The 22,007-nt window shown below is 34.9% G+C and overlaps 1 protein-coding gene across 9 annotated transcripts in view; it reads left to right on the top strand.

Moving 5' to 3' along the window:
- The window catches only part of MICAL3 (microtubule associated monooxygenase, calponin and LIM domain containing 3), a 347,386-nt gene that overhangs the window by 189,561 nt on the left and 135,818 nt on the right, over nucleotides 1–22,007 (top strand). For 8 of the 9 annotated variants that reach the window (XM_074194932.1, XM_074194933.1, XM_074194929.1 and 5 more), the window contains 11 exons: nucleotides 2,656–2,989; nucleotides 4,552–4,759; nucleotides 7,379–7,495; nucleotides 7,916–8,017; nucleotides 8,619–8,774; nucleotides 11,132–11,232; nucleotides 13,399–13,656; nucleotides 14,109–14,224; nucleotides 16,349–16,475; nucleotides 17,297–17,393; nucleotides 20,511–20,658. In XM_074194932.1, coding sequence (XP_074051033.1) covers nucleotides 2,726–2,989; nucleotides 4,552–4,759; nucleotides 7,379–7,495; nucleotides 7,916–8,017; nucleotides 8,619–8,774; nucleotides 11,132–11,232; nucleotides 13,399–13,656; nucleotides 14,109–14,224; nucleotides 16,349–16,475; nucleotides 17,297–17,393; nucleotides 20,511–20,658 — 1,694 coding nt within the window. In that variant the 5' untranslated portion in view covers nucleotides 2,656–2,725. The remainder of the gene's footprint in view (nucleotides 1–2,655; nucleotides 2,990–4,551; nucleotides 4,760–7,378; nucleotides 7,496–7,915; nucleotides 8,018–8,618; nucleotides 8,775–11,131; nucleotides 11,233–13,398; nucleotides 13,657–14,108; nucleotides 14,225–16,348; nucleotides 16,476–17,296; nucleotides 17,394–20,510; nucleotides 20,659–22,007) is intronic. The other variant, XM_074194935.1, reaches the window with a different exon arrangement.

Consider the following 22,007-nt stretch of genomic DNA (forward strand, 5'->3'; position numbering starts at 1 on the left):
TTCATAATGGGTTTTCTAGATTTCTTTATTTTCCTTATCTCTGTTGGTCTTTAATTGCATTATAGTATTACATTACTATAAATTATAGTATTTATAGTATTACATTACTATGAATATGGTATTATATTACTTTAAAATAGAAATAATTACTATAAATTACACAATTTATTTAGTCATTCCCTGTTAAATAAATATTTACAGGTCTTTTTGATAACATTTTTAGGGTTTATTTCCCATATTTTTATGAGCTGTTTTTATTAGTCATTACTTAAAGGACAGTAATAATCCATTTTAACTATGTTTATATATATGTATACACACACACACACACACACACACACACTATATAACTATGACAGGTCTTTGTGGTCAGTAAAAGCTTGATTGGATGTATGACACTTACAATGGAATTACCAAGGGCAAAGAATATTAGGAATTTTGTAACTTCTTGTTTAATCCTAAATTGTTTTCTAAAATAATTTTTTCAGCAGTGATTTAATGTACTTGTTTTTTTTGAATCTCACAAAACATGAAAAATTTCCACTTTTTTACTATTTTTGTCAATCCTTAAGATTTATTTTAATTTGCTTTGACTAGATGTTACTAGCTATTCTGATATTTAGCACTTTCATAATGGTTGCTGATAGTTTGCATTTCCTATTTGTTGGGCATCTTAAGATTTTGGGATGTCCAACTACCAGAACTGTTTCAAGAAAATATTTTTTCTTAGTATCTTTTTTTATTGATTGCATCTTCATCTATTTTTGCAAAAGCTTTTTATTTCGATTTATTTGAAGTAGTCCACTCTTCTGGATTTGCATTCTGTCTTTCCTTAGTTCTTCTAAACAGCTTTCAAATTTACTTTTTAAAAACTTTACTTCTTCATATTTTTATGGGAAATTAATAATTATTAGATGGTCTTGAACTCAGCCTTCTAACTCTGTTTTGGTCTGGATTTTAAGGTTCTCCTTCAGTTCTAATATTTCTTAAAGTTCTTTGTTCTACATTATCTTTTTGTTCTAGCTCTACATATCAGTACATTCAGATTTCCCATCTTGTCTATTTATCAATTTTCCTGTACATTGTTCCTCAATGATCCTAATGTCAGACCTTCCTTTAACTTTTATTGCTGTTCTGAGACTCATAATCATCTGAATTTTGGCTTTTAGAAGTGTGGTTGGCATTACAACTTCTTTCCTTCTGGATATTTATTTTCTTTAATCTGTAGAATTTATTCATTTTGCTGACACTATCCCCTTTCTACAGTTTCTTCTCCCATTTTTCTTCAGTTTTTCTTGTTAGTTTTTCTGCAGAATTTATTTATTTATTTATTTTTGGTGAAAGTGTCTTTCCCTTTCTTTTTTGTTCTTTTGTTTTATTTGGCCTCCGTCTGTCTTATGTTTTGAGGTAGTACAGGGGAATTGGCATTAAATCCACTATCTTTCTGGAGGGACCTGGCTTACATTTTAGTAGCTGTTTTGGCCTCAAGGATGGCAGCAAAATTAGGAATTTTCTGGACCAGCCGGTTCCCTTCAGATCCCCTGGATTTGCAGATTTCCCTTCCTGGTAGTATCTATACTCACTATGTTGTTCCATCTCCAGCTCTTGTCCTGTCTTATTACTGTTTTCTCCTTAAGGACAAGTCCAAGGATATAGTCCATTTATATGACCTGTATATGCATGCTATTCACATTTTATGAAAGGGCTTTCCTTGTCAAGAAAAATTTTAACTACTTAAAGAAAGGCAACGGAGAATCAGGAAGACACGCCAATATTCTTCCTAGGCACACCTTTTACCTGTGGTTAATTGCTTTGTCATCTGTAGCAAATTGTTCTGACAGGGAAATCAGGAAGTGTTGGGGTCATTTTGTGATGTAGTCAGCACTTTTCAGCTCCTGTGTTAAGAGCATTTTCAGGTGAACTTTTTTATTTGGTTAACACTTGGTCTATTACCTTACACCAGCTCTCACTAATGATGACATATATCATATAATATTTTACATAACTAAGAGCCAGATGCTTTTAGAACCACTCTAATCATCCTTATTAGAGACATATCTTTTCAGAAGATGAAGCTAGGGACATTGTGGGGGGTACGGATGATTCAGATGGATGGTACTACTCTCCAGAGAGAGAGAATTAGTTGTAGAGATCATTACTATTGAATATTCTAGCGAACAGAATGGATTAGCTTTATGAAATCTTTGTTCTCTTCCTTTAGTGACTTAGAAATTCCACTTTCAGAAAGTCAGAATTGACCCTATCCTAGCAAAAAACAATTGTAAATAAAATAGGTATTTGCACTGATAGGAACATGGCTGAATAGATTATGGTTTATGAATGTAGTGGAAACAAAACCAGAAGAAAAATAAATAAAATGACTAAAAAATGCTGAAATAAAGTGTCATTCTGAACAGTAATTAATAGCCAGTCTTTGACACAAAGAATAGAAAAAATGAAACATATCTCCCTCCTTTCTGTGGAAAAGTGAGTGGATGTTACTGTTTGTGATATACAGAAATGACTAATATAGAACAAGGCAAAAGTAAATAAAAATACTTTTTTTTGGTAATTGTTTAAACAACAGAACTGCCTCCTAGGAGACATTATAAAATTCAAGTCTATAAACTATTTCTTTTTTTTTAATTTTGACAGTTAATGTAGGTATCAGGAGAACATAACTGCTCTCCTCCCCTTATGCAGGGGTTACTAAGAGTGTGGAAGAATGGAGGAAAGTCGCAGTGAGAAGACAAATGAAGCTCATATCCTCTTTGACCGATTCGTCCAGGCCAGCACCTGCAAAGGAACACTTAAAGCTTTCCAAGAACTTTGTGACTATCTGGAGCTAAAACCCAAGGACTATCGTTCCTTCTACCACAAGCTGAAGTCCAAGCTTAATTACTGGAAAGCCAAAGCCCTCTGGGCAAAACTGGATAAAAGGGGTAGCCACAAAGACTACAGGAAGGGAAAAGTGTGCACTAACACCAAGGTAATAGTTGTTTGTATCAGTGACTTGGGGCTACAGGTTTAAGGTTTATAATGGGTTTTGTAGAGAAGAATTGGTGTTGGAAGATTGAATGACGTTTACATAGATTTTTCAGCAATAACCCATTGTGGAAAAAAGATTCTGTTAACTTGTTCAAAAGTCAGGTGTATTTCCTTCTTTTCCCCCATATTTCATATTTATTTCTACTTTTATTTCAGTCTCATTTTACTTTTAAAAGTGCAAATTTGGCATATGTTGTAAATACTTATTAATGAGGCGGTCCATGTTTGCTTCTATTAAGTTTGAAAAAACTAATGGCAATGTGAAATGACAAGTGGGCAATATACTGTGGAAGTCCAACAACAATTCTTCTTAAATGATTTCTTGTGGAATTGAGTAAAATTTGGTGTATTGGGTACCCACCAATAAAGTCCTAAAAATGATTCTGCCAAAATACATTTATGTTTTTGTCATGCTTTTCATTATCGTTCAGCTTTTGTATAATTGCTGAGACAGATACCTGTTCTCTTCCAGGATGCACATTGAAAGAACCATAAAATCTACTTATGGAACTTTCAAAATTAGAATGTAGAAAAATAGGGTTTCCTTCAAATTTGAATTTAGTATTATGGTCATGGGGGGGAGCCCAAATTCCTTTGGATATTAAATTTACCCTCCTGAGGATCCTTCAGAGCTGTGTAGAATAAAACCATATCTATTTAAAGTTTGCCTATTAGTAGATCACTAAGGGTTAATATTTCAAGACCTGGGAATTAAAAAAAAAAATTGAAGCCCTTAAAAGCTAAAGTAATAAAAAATCATGCACACTCACTGCCTTTATTTAACCATTATGATTTGATCAGTGGAATAATACTTGCATTTGTTTGGGGTTTGTATATAGAACTATTAAGCAAGTAGTATATTGAGACTCTTTTGTTGGTATTCAGCCCTTGAATTGCATGCATCTCTTATAGATGCTTTAATATGGCCTGGGTGTAGTACTAGAATTTATTAAAAGGTTGAATTCTGTGGAAATTTTTCTTCAGATGGGAATGTTAAAAGGAATTATTTCAGAGAAAACTTTGGAAGGTCTGTACAAAAGTTTTCTTTCTTTCTTTTGAGGGTGGGAGAGGTGGGAAGAAGGAGCTTAGCAATAGGTTGCCCAAGAATAGACAAAGAAAAAAGATAACCACTGGGACACTTTTTTAAAGGCATAAAAATAAACAGAAGGAATGACAAATAGAACACCTTTACAAGTTACACATTGAAATTATCATATACTTTATTTTTTGCATATTTATTTTGTTACATTCATAAAGTAAAAGTTACGTGCATTTAAGAAGGATTTAGTTATATAAGTCACAATCTTGTTTCTCTGTTCTTTGTAAATGGAAATGTTTACTTTATTTGGTGTTAATGTTCAGAAGGAAAAAAAAGAGAAATGGGGGAAAAAAGTAAATGGGAAATGTTCATTGGGGTGAATTGTGAAAATATGACTCTATTATACAAATATAGATTATCTCTGGAGGTGCTTCTCTGGCCCTAACAGTAGCTGTGTGTTTCAGTGTCTCATCATCGGAGCTGGGCCTTGTGGTCTTCGCACAGCCATTGACTTGTCCTTATTGGGAGCCAAGGTAGTGGTAATTGAGAAGCGGGATGCCTTCTCCCGCAACAACGTCCTACATCTCTGGCCATTTACCATACATGACCTGAGAGGTCTGGGTGCCAAGAAGTTCTATGGCAAGTTCTGCGCTGGGGCCATTGACCACATCAGTAAGTGACACAGACTCTCAAGAACACATCTTCCAGAACCTTTTGTTTTGTTTTAGTTGGAAGGACAGCTGGCACATTGAAAGAGTTCTGCCCTGTAGCCCAATTGTTTGGTGCTGGTGATGGTGGTAGTAAGATGGTATGTAGCTAGAATAATTCTAGCTATGTTCTCTCTAGATCTTGAACTATGATTTGTACTTGGGTTTCTAAGGTTTTTCAACTTAATGAAGACTGGCATTGCTTTCTTAGGAGGCAGTAACCCATCTAGAATGGTTTGGAACCAGAAAATACTTCAATGAAATATTAAATAATGGTCTTGATACTAAGGCAGTTTTATTAAGGAGCCTAAAATCTGAATGCACCCAAATGTTACCCTTAGAAGTCATACCCCCTGTATCAGAGGCAGTGGTGGCTTTAATTGTACAACATTATCCATCACACTCTGTCTTCTACTGGCTAGAGAAATTATTTCTTTCTCTGCTAGACTAGAATCTGTAAAATGTTTTGTATATATAATGCAATCTGCAAATAAAATGCTCTCTTTGGAATGGTTATTTATGAGGGTGGCAGTTCTCTGCAGCTGAAAAAGAAAAACTAAGCTGTTTTTTAGTAAGATATAGTTGTGCTTTCAAAAAATTATGTATAGGCCATAAGTTATATTGGTTTTAGAAAAGGACCTCTCGCTGCACTGATGCAACAGATTTGTCCATCTGTTATCTGTCATATTTTATTTGATTGGCAGTGTGATAATAGTGCAAAAGAGGAAGACCTCCATTTAAATTCTGGTTCAAATACTTGTTAGCTGTGTGACCATGGAAGTTCACTTGGTCATATTTCTCACATTTGTAAAATGGAGATAATTATAGTTTCTCTACCTATATAAGAAAATTATTTTGAAAAAGTTTTTTTTAGATCACCAGGCATTATATTAAGGTGGAATATTATCATTTTCCCTGATCGTTTATTAAAGAAATAAAGTTTTCAGAGATCATTTACTATATGTCCCTCCAAATTTTTTTGGTAGCCTTACCTGATAAACTAAGGTAATCTTAGGAGGTTCATTTTAACCTAAACATTGTTAACTTTTTCAGATAGTTCTTCAATTCTTTTTAAAATATGCCTCTCCCATGTCTTTTTATTAGGTGATAAGGAAGTTGGATTGCTATCACCTAATCGATCCAGGTAGCATCAATATTGAACGATACTTGGTAGTGATTTCAAAGAGATAATATGTTATATAGTGGAAGAGTTTGGAACTGAGAATTACATGATTATCCCAACTTTACCATTAACTATCTGTATATGACCTTTGATTATTTCCCTTTTTCATCTGTAAAATTAGAGATGACATTCTTGAGAAGTAGGTAGGACAAATGTTGAGAAATTAGGAAAACAAATTTGAAAGGAAGTCACTTTGCAAAAATCAGTGTATTTTAGAAAAGTGATGGGATTATTTCTGACCTGATGTGGTGGTGATAGAACTATATTCCACAGCAAGGCTAGCAAATCCATAATTACTACTGATAAACTTATGTTTGTTAATACTTTTTTATTCAATAGTCATAAAAATCCCATGAAGTAGACAAGAAGTATAATCCCATGTTACAGTTCAGAAAACTAAGGCTAAGACTTGCTTAAACAGAGAAAAAGGGCAATACATTTGGCCTAGTGCTTTTTAACCTTCAACTATTAGGAACACAAAGAAGTATAAGACATACTTCCAGTCTAAGAAATTCATAATCTTTCTTTTAGTCATCTACTTAAACTTTCCCTTATATAAACTATTGGGAAAGACTTTCATCTAGGAAACAGCTTTTGATCTCAGACTTTGTGATTTAATTTATAGGCCAATGTTGCCATGATATAGGTTTCTCTCCAGGCAAAATTTGGAATTGGATTATGCCCCTCCTTCTTTTATTGGAATGTTGTAAGGATAAATGAAGTAATATATGCTTATGTAAAACTTTTGAAAGAAAAGTGCTTTGTAATTCTTTTTTTTTTTTAAGATTTTTCAAGGCAATGGGGTTAAGTGGCTTGCCCAAGGCCACACGGCTAGGTAATTATTAAGTGTCTGAGGTCAGATTTGAACCCAGGTACTCCTGACTCCAAGGCTGGTGCTCTATTCACTGTGCCACCTAGCCACCTCTGCTTTGTAATTCTTTAGGAATATAATAGTTTTCTCTTTCTTAATGGTTATTTTGTGTGAATATAAACACATGAATACATGTGTCTTACCTTATTCAGGAGTGGCTTTCCTCCCATTATGCCAGGATAGCAGCCCAAACTAAGGAACCAAGTCTCCAGTTTTTCCTCTACAATTGACTTGTGGAAAGAGGGGGAAATTAGGAAAACTGTGCTTGTTGGCCTTAACTATACATCTTTCCATAAAAGAGGGGAGTGACAAAGAAACATATTTTCCTATAGTCTATATTTGCCCTTTAACAAAAACAGCAGTAGATACCTTGGAAAATGTTTCCTGCCAATGAAGACACTGAAAATGTGAAGAAACCAAGAGTGGGTGGGTACATGGGTGACTTGGAAAGATGTTATTGAGTGTTACCTTCTTTTCCATATTCCTTTGTTTAGAACTGTTCTTGGTCTATCTCTGTCCTTATTCTATAGGCATCCGGCAGCTCCAGCTAATTCTTTTGAAAGTTGCCTTGATTCTTGGCATTGAAATCCATGTCAATGTGGAATTCCAGGGACTAGTATACCCCCCTGAGGATCAAGAGAATGAACGTAAGTTGAAACAAACTATTGGGGGGACTTCAGAGAGTAGAATAATGAATGAGAAGGGTTGGAGTCAAAGGGAAAAGCTGTACAAGATTATAGGTTGGTTTAAGAGTAAGAAAATTTAGATTCCTCATGTATATTGCTTTTTAGAACTGCCTGGGGGTCTGAAAAGTAGGCAGTGGGTTGTAAGCATTGCATTTCTCGTGGTAAATCTCTTCCTTTGGGAGACTTCTTAGAACTTCTCTCTCCTAAAATTTGTTGCCCATTATTCTTCCATGTTTTTAAATATTTTATATTTATAGAAATATTATATATTCCTTGGTTTAGAATAATCAGAAATTTAAGATAATCCTGTATAGGCATTTTGTAGCCTTGTTTGTATGATATTGAACTGGGAGGCAACATTCATTTGTATTTGCTCCACAGGAATAGGCTGGCGGGCACAGGTACATCCGAAAACACATCCTGTATCAGAGTATGAATTTGAAGTGATTATTGGAGGGGATGGAAGGAGGAACACCTTAGAAGGTACTGAACATAGATATTCCTTTGCTTGGATATAGTGGAAGGGTGACTTAGCACATTTGACCTTTTCAGATGCTTGCTATGGTCGTAATTATTTTTAAAGTGGCATATTGTGTGAGAGTTTCTTGACTGGTAAACTGTGTCTGTGTGTCTTCGTGTGTGTTTGTATACCAGCTGCTTTGAAGCTAAAAAAATTACATTCCATGACAATTCCCATCCCTCTCTTCTCCTCTAGAAATCCAGGGAATACTTTTTGGGCCTTGTAGTGTACTATGTTCAAAACTATCTCTTAAGATCCAAGTATGAAAGAACAGGTTTCTTTATGTTGGTCATCTTCTTAGCAGTAGCAACCATTGAGTCATAGTTCACAGTATTAGAGTTCAAATCAAACTATAAAACTAGTTAACATCTCATCTCTGGATGCCCTTGTCCTGAATGATGGATGCTCTCCTGAGTATGTCTTCTTTTTTAGTAGGAAGAAGGGAATGACAATTTCAAGCTTTTCTCCCTTCTTCTCTCTCTGTCCCTAATACTGTCTTGTCTCATCTCTCATTTGAATTGATCATTCTCAGCACGACTTCTCTGGGAAACTGTTTTTCTCCAGGGTTTCGTCGGAAAGAATTTCGAGGCAAGTTGGCCATTGCCATCACAGCAAACTTCATCAACCGCCATACTACAGCCGAAGCCAAAGTAGAAGAGATCAGCGGTGTGGCCTTCATATTCAATCAGAAATTTTTCCAGGAACTTCGGGAAGCCACAGGTTAGTGATAGATGTTGTGATCCCCAACAAGGTTAGAAACAAAAATGCCCAGTTTAGGTATAGATTTAAGCAAAGGACCATAGTAGGTTTTTGAGTAAAACATTGAGATTATTAAATATGGCATTTTCCATTATTATTTTCCTTCTGTCTTTTTCAAAACAAGTATGTTAAGTTTTAGGCTCTTTTTTCTCTCTCTGCAACTTCCCACCCCAAATCTTGGAGATGAGAATGAAATTACCATTTATGTAGCTTCAGAATTTTCAAAACATTTTACATACATCAAATTATTAAAATGTTCTTGTTATTCCCATTTTACAAATGAAGAAACTAGAACTGAGAGACCTTAATTGACTGACCAGATAAATGTTTGAGGCACAATTTGAACCTGTAACACATTGAATTCAAGTTTTGACATTCTATCCAAGATACCAAACCTCTTATTATGAGTTGAGGTATATTGGTAGACATGCATTCTCTGGTTTTTCTTTTGGGGTGATGAAACTCACTTTAAGGATCAGGTGTGATTTAGGTTCACAGGCTCTGGTCTAAATTAGTCAAGAAGCTCAGGTTCTAATTTTAGTCCTGCCACTGAGTTGCTGTTTGATGTAAAGTCACTCATCTTCTCTGGAACAGTTTTCTCATTGATAAAATTTGTGTGTTTAAATCATTTTAAAATTTCTATGATTCCGTCTTCTGAAGCTCAGTTCAAATGCAACCCTTTCTATGAAGCCTCCTTTGATTCAATGTATTTGGCTTTTGGTTTTGTAACTTTCTATTGTACATGGATATTGTTGCATTCTATCTTCTCTTTTCTTTCTTTACTTTCACTAGGTGACGTTCTCAACTCCCAAGAGCATCTCTATGCAGATGACTCTTACTCTCTACTGACCCCTCATTCTGAATCATCAGCTACTTCTTTTCTATTTCAAATGAGATGGCTAGTGGACATCCCAAATTTAATATCTATAAAACAGCTCATTAACTTTATCCCACAAACACACCCTTTGTACTTCCTCATTCTGTTGAGACACAAACCACCATCTTTCCAGTCTCTTATGTTCACAACCTTTACATTACCCAACAATTTGGCACTTTTCCTTAACGCATAACTCCAGTCAGTTGTCAAATCTTACTATTTTTACATCTATAACATCTCTCATCTATCCCTTCTTCACTGCTTACAAAGGCACTATTTTGGTTCAGACTTTAATTATCTCTTTTCTAGACTATTTCAGTGGGCACTTAATTAGTCTTCCTGCCTTAAGGCTCGTACTAGTCTATCCTTCCCACAAATCCCTATGTGATTTTCTTGAGCTCAGATCTCATCATGTCAACTCCAGTAGCTTCCTCTTGCCTCTAGGTAAAATATAACTTTTGTTTGGCTTTTAAGCTATCTTTCCAGTCTACTGTCTGCACTCAAGCTACTTTATATTTATTTTGTGTATATACTTCAGTAATATGTGTATGTAGATAGATAGATTGATTGATTCTACCTTTCCCTACCCAGGGGACTGTTTCAGGGTTATTTAAGATCACATCCTTTTTAGGATTATTATGAGGATCAAATGAAACTATATGTAAAAGTATTTTTGGAAATATTAAAGTCATTTGTATATTTTAGCTATTAATATTATTTGTTTGGGGTTTGGTCAACCATGCATATAATAGATGCTTAATAAATCCTTTTCAGTTTATTGATTGCCTATAAAGTGGTATCAAACTCAACTTGACAGCACTAATCTATCTATGGGCTAACCATAGATTTGGTGTTAAAAGGTAATACCTGTTTTATATTTTTAATTTGCTGATTATTCCCATTTACATTTTAATCTAGTTTCATTCTCATACTCATGAATGTTACATGTATGCATCATATGTATGTATCACTTCTCTAATATATAAATTCCATAATAGTAAAGATTTTGTTCACCTTTAGCACTTAGCACAGTACTTTGTACAGAATAGGCAATTGATAAAGATTGGTTGGATTACATTGTTTTTGGATAAATAAACTACAGGGTGTTTTTCTATCACATTTCTTCTTTCTTCACTACTGTGAACTTGTTTTTGCTTTAGCACCTATCTTCATTAAAATCACTGTACTCTCTGCATTCTAGTTAGCACATAGGCATTTAATTCTCTTTACTTCCCATTTAGAACTGAAAAACTTTGTATTTCATCTAAAAACCTTCATACACTTTTAAAATCATTCCTTTTCTTTTTTCTTCTTGTAGTTTTCTTTACTTGTTAATAAAATTAACTCCTTTTCTATTTATTACTCCTTCATTCTCTGTGGGCCCATATTCAGTCAAGTTTGGGAAAGTACTTAAGTTGATACATTTGTCTTCTGGTTACAGGTATTGATTTGGAGAACATTGTCTATTATAAAGATGACACACACTACTTTGTTATGACAGCCAAAAAGCAGAGTTTACTAGATAAAGGAGTGATATTGCACGTGAGTTGAGTCTCTTTCAAAACATTTTCCTTTTATGCTGAGTACTTTCTGTTAATATTCACCAAATCACTGAATTTTATGATTGTTTTAGTTCTAAACCCCTTTACCTGATATCTTCCAAGAAAAATAAAAAATAACCATATATCTATCATCTGGAAAAATGAGTTTTTCTATTACTTCTGTGTCAATAATAGTATTAAGCCACAGAGATTTCATAGACTGGATGATGACTTAATTCAAAGTGAGAGAAAATACTGTGATAGGGGCATAGCAGATTTGGCACAGTGAATTTATAACTGACTTATTAAAAGTATGGCTGATGTTCTATACTTTCTGCATATGTTTTATCCAGATTACCTTGAGGATAGGTTAGGTAACAGTAAATTCAACTCAAGACAAATTTAGTCAGTCTTAATCACGTATAAACACCCAGGGTGTATCTCCGAATCTTTAATCTCTCTCTCTCAGATGATTGTTTTAGGATGATATCTGAAATGCCAGATTATTAGGTTTTGGTTGAGTAGTTGATATCCTATTATTAATCATCTTAGCATTAGGGCAGAATCTTATAAAAGGGAATCTTCCCTTGGAGCCTCAGAATTCTGTTTGCTGTTTGATGAGAGAGAGACCCAGGATTGATACAGATCTATTCTAGACTTCTGTTCTCACTAGAAACTGGAAGGTAGGTTTTAGGTAGTTCTTGGTGTTTGTGGGCTAAAAATGGATGATTAATTTCAATTTAGTTTTAAAGATATATATTACTGTTCCCTTATCTGAAGACAAAGTAAGTTGGAAAACAATAAATATAAACACATAACATAATTATTCTCTTTTTGCCCTGAATCTGACACTTGAATAATCAACTTAATGGATATGAAGAAAAATGGGACACTCGAATAGTAGCAATATATGCCCTGTTGCTTCTTCAGAAAAATTGGACTTCTTTTTTTAATGACAGAGCTGCCATCCATTTGTCATTGGTATCCATCAAAGGAAATAGGTAGCAACAGTTTTATAATTTCAAGACCTGATTTACTTTCCCTAGAAAGCAACAGGGATTATACCATATGACAAGCCTCTTGCAGACTCTCATTCATTAGTGAGAAAACACAGTTTCCAAACAAACTTGATTGTTTCTGTTTGATATTTTTCTATTTTACAATATATTTCTTCGTTCTAACCTCCTGGGCAACAATTGAAAAGTTAAAATCTTTCTTTTAGGCTGTATTCAAGGTAGAATTGGTTGTGATGGTTTAGGTGGTTTTGATTCCAGAGTGATGTCCCATTTTTGACATAACTTTTTAAATTTTTTTTTATTTAAGGCAATGGGGTTAAGTGACTTGCCCAAGGTCACACAGCTAGGCAATTATTAAATGTCTGAGTCCAAATTTGAACTCAGGTACTCCTGAGTTCAGAGCCAGTGCTCTATTCACTGCACCATCTAGCTGCTCCCTGACATAACTTTTTTGAGCTTAGAGAATTAGAAGCATCCATTTAAAATTTTTCTGTTTTTTTCCTGTTTTTATATCACCTTTATGTTTTTATATGTCTTTTCTTCTTAGCCAGAGAGCCATCCCAAAGAATTCATGGGGAGAAAAAAAGAACAATTCTTTTTAGGTTTTTGCAAAGCAAATTGGGTTAAGTGCCTTGCCCAAGGCCACACAGCTAGGTAATTATTAAGTGTCTGAGACAGGATTTGAACCCAGGTACTCCTGACTCCAGGGCTGGTGCTCTATCCACTGCACGACCTAGCCGCCCCCAAAAAGAACAATTCTAACAGCATATCAATTGAGTCTGACAGGATATGCAATATGTGGTCCCCAGCCTTCATCATTCTTCTCTCTCTTCCACACCCATCCCCCCCTTACCCCCCCCCCCAATAAAGAAAGAAGGGATGTACATTTCTTGATCTGTTCTTAGAGGTTAAGCTTGGCACATTATTTGGTTTGGGGAGTTGTGTTTTTATAGTCATTGCATATATTGTTTTCTTAGTTCTTAACTGTAGTTTATATCAATTCATATCCTCCCATTCTTCTCTGAATTATCCATATTCATTTCTTCTTATATTGTAGCAGCATTCCATTATTTTCATTTATCACAAGTAAAAAAATTTTCAATTTCTACATGAGTTCTTCCATGACGAATCTCTTCTCTATTTGGAGATAGGACTATGCTGACACAGAGCTCTTGTTATCTCGGGAGAATGTAGACCAGGAGGCTCTGCTCAGCTATGCCAGGGAAGCAGCTGACTTCTCCACTAATCAGCAACTGCCATCATTGGACTTTGCCATCAATCACTATGGACAACCAGATGTGGCCATGTTTGACTTTACCTGCATGTATGCATCAGAAAATGCAGCCCTGGTTCGGGAACAGAATGGTCATCAGTTATTGGTGGCTTTGGTTGGGGATAGCTTACTTGAGGTGAGTATGAAGGAATTTGTTGTTCAGTTGAACAACAAGTGTCCATCTCTTCTGGACAAAGATATTGAGAGGTTTCCCATTTCTTTTTTCAGCTCATTTCAGCTCATTCAGCTCAGATGAAGAAACTTGAGTTAAACAGTGTTAAGTGATTTATTTACCTACAGTCATAGAACTAGTGTAAGTTTCTTAGGCCAGATTTTACCCTTGAAGATGAGACCTATCTACTGTACCCCTACTGCCTGAGTGTGAAGTAAGGGGAATGATATTTTATAGGAGAGTAATTTATGTGATACTATAGAATGACATATGAGTAAGTTTTTACTTGTCATGTGTCACTTAACAGAATGTCATGCTTTTTCATTCATTTTCCTCTTTTAACTTATTTTATCTTTCTCTCTCTCTTTCTGCACTTCCCCCATCCGTTACTTACTCCCCTAAAAACTTTTTTGCAGCCTTTTTGGCCGATGGGAACTGGAATAGCCCGAGGCTTTCTGGCTGCTATGGATTCAGCCTGGATGGTCCGAAGCTGGTCTCTAGGAATTAGTCCCCTCGAGGTTCTAGCAGAAAGGTAATGAAAATGGGTACATCTATGTTTTAGAATTGAGAATACAGAAATGCATTACTTCTCTCTTGGCAACCTCATTAGCTTCCATGAATTTAAGTGACATCTGTATACAGATGACTCTCAGATCTATATTCAACCCTAGTCTTTCCCCCAAACTTCAGTCCTATATTGTCATTGCTTCTTGGAGATTTCAAATTGGATGTTCCCAAGACTGTCTTAAAGTCAGTCTGTCTAAAACAGAATTCTCTCCATAATCCCCATCATCTTTCAGACTTTACTGTTTCTGTCAAAGGCACTACCATCCCTCCAGCATCTCAATTTTGTAAACTTGGCATCATCATCATCATCATCATCATCATCATCATCATCATCATCATTGACTCCTTACTTTCACCCCACATGTGCTATCATTTGCTATATCTTGCTATTTCTTCTTTTACAAATTTATTGCTTCTCACAATTAACCTCTACTCTCTATTGGCATACCTTAGTTTGATTGCTCTTCACCTCTTGCCTAGATTATTGTTCCTTCCTAATTGGTCTCCAAGCCTGAAGTCTTTCACAACTCCACTCCATTTTTTACAAGGCTGCCAAAGTAATTTTCCTTACTCAGACCATGTTAATATCCTTTTTGACCAATTCCAGTATCTTCCTGTTGCCTTTTAAAACCCTACACAACCTACCTCCAGTCTACTTTTCCAGCCTCATTAGGTATTGCCCCCCCCACATACAAACATACACATAGTCTACAATTCACTACCACCCACCACCTCTACCCCCACATATGTACTCTATAACTCAACCAAATTGGTCTTCCTTGTGTTGTTATTCACAAAGCTTTGCCTTCCATATCTAATGCTTTTCTACTGGCTGTCCCCTATGCCTGGAATGTTCTTCTGTCCCTCTGCTACATAGAGTTCCTCTCTTCCTATGACATGTAGTCCATATACCATCATCACAAAAAAACTTCTCCTGATCCACCCCATATTAGTGATTTTCCTCCCAAACTATCTTGTTTTTAGCTATACTATATACTATATTGTGAGTATATATATATATATATATATATTTACAAACTATAAGTAAATACACAGACACAAATATATGTGGATAAATAATGTGTCTTCTCCATTAGAATGTAAGCTCATCAGAAGCAGTGGAGTGTTTCATTCTTTGTACTTTTATTCTCAACATTTATCACTATCTTTGGTATATAGCAGGCCTATTAAATATTAATTGAGGGGTGGCTAGGTGGTGCAGTGAATAGAGCACTGGCCTTGAAGTCAGGAGTACCTGGGTTCAAATCCAACCTCAGACACTTAATAATTACCTAGCCATGTGGCCTTGGGCAAGCCACTTAACCCCATTACCTTGAAAAAAAAATCTAAAAACAATATATTAATTAACTTAGTTTGAATTCTGATGTCTAAATTTGTCATTTAAAAACACCTTTTTATTTAATTTCCACCTATAACATGAAGAAAAGACAAGGTTATTTTCATGAGATTTTAGGATTGAAAGGAACCCAAACCTGAAATTTTTGTTTGTAGATCAGTTTTAAGGAATGATAATTATAATGTATTATTGATAGATGGTCCCTGGATCATTTGTGATAACATCAAGAAGGTAAATAATTATTTAGTTCCTTTTATCATTAGACTCAGTACCTCCTCCTTGCCCTTAGCAGTGGAATTTATGCTTGCTCTCATTGGTCATTAGCCAATCTTCCCCACGTCATCATTTCTCTGAATCGAGAAAGCAAGAAATGTTATGTGATTTGTGGCAAGTGGGTAAGAATAGTTTTTTGGTTTTGAGGGTTTTTTTGGTTTGCAAGACAATTTTTTTTGCAAGACAATTGGGTTAAGTGACTTGCCCAAACCTATACAGCTAGGTAATTATTCAGGTCCTCCTGACTGCAAAGCCGGTGCTCTATCCACTGTGCCACTAGCTGCCCAAAGAATAGAGTTTTTGTTGTGCCCCTCAGATGTGCCCTTCATTCCTTTATACATATACATAAACATATATATGTGTATAAATATGTATTATAACATTTGCAATTAGAAGAGTAAATAAGTGTCACTAATATTGTTGGGTCTTTTGAGTAATAATTGGTATGTGGTGTTTCAGGGAAAGCATATATAGGTTGCTGCCTCAGACTACTCCTGAGAATGTGAGTAAAAACTTCAGCCGTTACAGCATTGATCCTGTCACCAGGTATCCCAATATCAATGTCAACTTCCTGCGACCGAACCAGGTAAGGTCCATTCAATAAGCTATCATCTGGACTCAGTTTTATGATAGTCCTGACTTCACCTGTTTAGAGATTATCTCATTATCAGATAATCTTTTTTTTTTTTTTGGAATAGATCTGTGATTTCACCTTGTGGAATCTGATGATTTTTGGATGTTACAGAAACACTCTCCATTTACAAAATGGAGCTTTATTATAACAGATCCCACTGGTTCATGACATTCCACTATGATTGCCGAGTGGTGGGTGAAATTTCCATATGGTAGATGGAGAAACCAAGGTATTACTGATGGTGGCACCTGAACTACTACAACCAGGTCTATCTGACTTTGTTGCTTGTTTCATTGTCTTTCATTATCTAAATAGTAGTATTGATGCTTGAGGCAGGAATCTGGATTTTTCAAAAATTGAAATTACCTGTCTCTTACTTAGTTTAAATTTTGGGGGTCTAACCCTAATTTTTTTGCCCTCTACTTTTTATATTAAAGGAATTGAATTTCCTCTTTATGCAGAAGCAGAAGACAAAGGTCTATCCCTTGATAGGCAGTTGTTTTGTGAAGTATCTTTAATATGGCATGACTAGGACATGTCAGTTATAACTGCTTGATAATAGTGTTAAAGGTTTATGGAGGCTTCCTCTGTTCTTCTCCAAAGTAATGTTTTTGTTTTTCAAAATAAAATTTGTTGATCTTCAACATCTTCAGCCTTGAGAAAATTAGGATGCATTTCTCCCCATCTCCTTCTAAGCAACCTATTGTGCTAATAACTTGAGATTTCCTAGTGAACCATAGCATTATTTCTTTTAACCTCCAATTCTTCTACAGGTACTTCATTTATATGACACAGGAGAACTGAAAGATGTTCACCTGGAAATGGAGAATCTGGTGAATTCTCAAGTAACCCCAAAGCTCACCCGAAATGGTAAGTTCAAGCAGTGGTTACCCCAAGTGGTATTTATTCAGGTTATGTTCCCTTATGACATTTTGAATAGAGGCTAACTGACTGTGAAGTCAGAAAGACCTTGCTTCAACATTCTAGCCATAAGACATTGAACAAGTCATTGAACCTTTGGTTTCCAGGCAATTCTTTAGCCTAGATATTTTCACTGGACCTTCCTTTAACCACAAGTTTTGGGGGGGAAGGGTACCCTAAATAGAGATCATTTGATGTGATCTCTAATAATAAAATAAGAAAGTAGTACTAATTAGAAGCACATTTTCTTGCCTGTAATTAATATTATTAGTATGTAGATAGGATACTTGTGACCTTCCTTAAGTTATTGAATACACTTTGGTTTTGAACATATAACTAACAGACTATTTCTTCAAAGTATTCAAAGTTAGAACTGTGTTAGCATAAAACTGATTTTTCCTTTTAGTATTTTTTATTATTATATACTTGACAAACATCAATAAACATGAACATTTCCATTTTTCAATTAAGAACAGAAAAAGAATTTTATATTGAATACAGCTTATTTTACATATTAAAAACATATCTATATCTATCTATATCTTAATATATAATCTGTATATCCAGTCTTCCTTTTCTGATCTTTGAGAACTGAGGTTGTAGGTCTCTAGCAGCATTAATGTAGAATATGGGGTCACTTATTCTCACTTATAGTTCACCCTTCTTCAGGTACTTGAATAATCTGTTATTTAAATTTATTATTCTAAACTCTAGAGTAACTCAGATATATTTTATATTTCTTAATAAAATTTCAATATATTCCTTAAACAGGGAATAGGGGGAATAGGTGATAGAAGAGAGGGAAGATTGTGGGAGAGGGTACCCAAATACAACACAGTTCTGAACAGGGACAGGATGGAGAGAGAGAGAGAGAGAGAGAGAATAGAATAAATGAGAATGGGGAGCAACTGCAGGAAAAATATTGAAGCAACTTCTTTGGTGCACTTATGATAAGAAGGCAAGGGACGGCTAGGTGGCACAGTGGATAGAGTACCGGCCCTGGAATCAGAGTACCTGAGTTCAAGTCTGGCCTCAGACACTTAATAATTACCTAGTCGTGTGGCCTTGGGCAAGCCACTTAACCCCATTTGCCTTGCAAAAACTAAAAAAAAAGAAGGCAAGTCATCCCAGAGACAAAGCCATTGGAATCTGAGCACAGTGAAGTACATTTTTTTCTCTCTCTCATTATTCTTGAGGTTTCTTATCTTTTTGGGGAGGGGGTTATATTTACTCTCACAAAAAGATTATTATAATAATATAAAATAAATAAACCAAAAAAAATATGCCTTAAACATCTCAACTTAGTACCTTTCCCTCAAGCTAATCAACTAATATTTAATAAACTGAAGAAATGCTAGCGTGAGAGAAAATTGTATATTTTATTCATGAATAATTTCCCAATAAGTTATTCAGGTCTTTCTAAATATGAAATCTCATTATATCCTAGTATTTAACAAATATTAAAGTTTTTGGCATGGAATATTATAACTGAATTCAGTAATAAAACATAATTATTTACAATAGTTTAGCAATAAAAATAATCAGCCTCTAGTGTTCACAAAAACTACAGATGACTTTACTTCACTTATGAAAATACAGTTTGACACTTGTCTGTGCAGCTATACATACATAATACATAATATTTTTTTCACAAGACAAAGTTTCATAAAGAAAAACACCATCTCTGTCTTCTATTTCTGTGTTCAGTTTATCTCCAGCCATGATGGAAAACCTCAGTCTCTTTTGTCTCTCTTTAGCCCTCATTCTTTTTTTTTTTTCTTTTTTCTTTTTTTTTTTTTTTTTTTAGGTTTTTGCAAGGCAAAAATGGGATTAAGTGGCTTGTCCAAGGCCACACAGCTAGGTAATTATTAAGTGTCTGAGACCAGATTTGAACCCAGGTACTCCTGACTCCAGGGCCAGTGCTTTATCTACTGTGCCACCTAGCCGCCCCTAGCCCTCATTCTTGATGTTCTCTCTCCAGACTTTATAAAATTTTTCCTTTCAATATTGTTTTATTTTTAAAAAAATTTTTCAGAAATTTGATTTATATGCATATGTATATATGTATATATATAGTTGTTACCCAATTACATGTTAAAATGAATTTTAACTTTTTTCAAATTTCAAGGTATCAAATTCCAAATTCTGTCCCTCCTTTCTTTCTTTTTACTGAGACAGTAAGTAATCAGATATAGATAATACATGTCCAATCATGTAAAACATTTCCATATTAGTCGTTCTATACAAGAAGACTCAAAAGATTAAGAATGAAAGTGAAAAATTGCATGCTTCAGTCTGTATTCAAAAAGTATCATTTTTTTCTCTTTAAATGGATAGTATCCTTCATCATTAGTCCTTTGGAATTGTCTTACTGAAAACTGCTAAGTTATTTACAGTTCTTTGTACATTATTGCTATTACTGTTAATAAAATCCTGGATCTTTTAACTTCATTTTGCATCAATTCCCAATGTTTCTTTATTAAATAATGTTTAAGATGGTTTTAATATAAAAAAAAGTTTTTCATCTTTTTTTCTATCTTCTCCATTATGGAAATATATATCAAACTTTATTTCACACATATTATCTTTGACTTTAGGAAAAGCATATCAATATAATGTTAGAACTATACCACCCATCTTCTCTACTCTTAGAGACACAGCAACAATTTCTATAGCCTTATGGGTCAGACTTTTGAAATAGCCGGTTAAATTTGTATATACATAAAAATGGAACTTTTTTATGTTTGTTTAGGTAAGATTAATTTAAAAAAAGCCAACTACAAACCAGTTCATTTATTTCTTATCACTGTTTGAGGAGAAATAATTCTGATTTCTAAAGTGAGAATTGAAATAGAATGTTGGTTTCTGGTCTACCCTCCACATTCCTCTGCCATTGTTTGAAATCATTAATCCGCATCAGCTTCTTTTGAGAACAGATGATTCTTATACTTGCTCCACAGACAAACTTTACAGATTGCATTTGTATATTGTACAATGTCTTTGGAGGATTCCTTGGCCATACTGCTAGTTGACCAGTGCCTGCTATGACTTCCTCTATATTTTTAGAGTCCATTGCTCGTTCCAGCAAGCTGCTAGGTTGGTGCCAAAGGCAGACAGATGGCTACACTGGAGTGAATGTGACAGATCTTACCATGTCCTGGAAAAGTGGCCTGGCCCTCTGTGCAATTATCCATAGATACCGCCCTGATCTCATGTAAGTTGTGGTTAAACTATATTTGTATTTTTCTTGCCCAGGAATCTTAAGTGTCCCACCCGTAGTTAGCTGTATGTTTTTCTTTTAGTTGGGTGTTATAAATGAATGAAAAGAAAAACCTGCTAGAGTAAGAGAAAATTGTATATTTTATTCATCAACCTTGCAAGATACACCTTACAAGGTACGGGTACTCCACCTAGGTGTGAAGTATGAATTAGTCTTCAAAGTCAGGTAATTTATGGTCTTCAGAAACTCTTTCCCCTCCCTCTTGGATGTTCATAGGCTCTCAGAGTTTGAGTTACAATCTAAGAGGTCCACCCATTCCATGACATGCCCCTAATTTGAATCCCCCCCACATCATCCAGGCATGATATGCTAAAGAACCCCAATCGTCACAGGGGGTGTGTGGGTTAATATTCAATCATCTAATTGCAAAAACTCAGTAGCATTAGGTCAAGATCTTCACTCTTGACCCTTTGAGAATCATTTTGGGGTTTGGTATCCCTGGAATGGGATTAGGAAAACTCTCCCAGTCTTGTGATTGGCTGGGCCATTCCCCCTTTGTAACAGATTCCCTAAGGGCTCCCCTTCACACTCTGTGAAGACCAATACCCTACATTTCTCAGATTGGGTCAAGTGCAGAGTAAAGCATTTTATTTCAATGGCAATAATTCATATTCAACCAGTTATAATTAAACATCTTCTGCAAACTTAGAGATAGGATTAAGAACCCCAGATCCCTTCGTGTGGGCCTTCTTTTCACATATAGAAAATCTATCATTACCCCTGAAGAAACAACTAAGATTCCTGATAATTGGTCAGTGGTGTTACTTCCTTTTTACCTAACAGTTCAGTTAGATTAAATAGTTATAAGTATTTATTTCAGTCCCATAAAATAGATTCACATGAAAGTGAAGAGATTTTTTTTTAGCATAATATGCAGTTTTACACCATATGTGATACATTTAAGCAAATTGAGTTTTTTTCCCTTTAGTTTACTGCTCATAGCTAGTTTAGGAATTTTTTAAAGCATTTTGATAATAAAATAGAAAATGACATTTTCAAAATATTTTGGTAATAGAAATGATTAGTTTTCTTGCCCAAGGTGAATTTATGTTTTCCCCTTCTGTTCATTTGGTGGTTTCATTGAAATGACTTAAGGCAAAACTTTCCAGGGCATGGAAAGTTTAAGGTGGGTTTTGAATAATGAGATTAAGAAACTACAATTCTATGCAAAAGCTGTATCCAAAAGGAAAGCATAAGGAAGATGTGTGGGGAGAACCTTATCAACATAAGGTAGGCTCATTTGCCTACTTGGTTGGTTCTAGCTGAGTTAATTGTTTTCTAGT

Source organism: Macrotis lagotis, chromosome 7 (assembly GCF_037893015.1).
Source record: "Macrotis lagotis isolate mMagLag1 chromosome 7, bilby.v1.9.chrom.fasta, whole genome shotgun sequence".
NCBI lineage: Eukaryota > Metazoa > Chordata > Mammalia > Peramelemorphia > Peramelidae > Macrotis > Macrotis lagotis.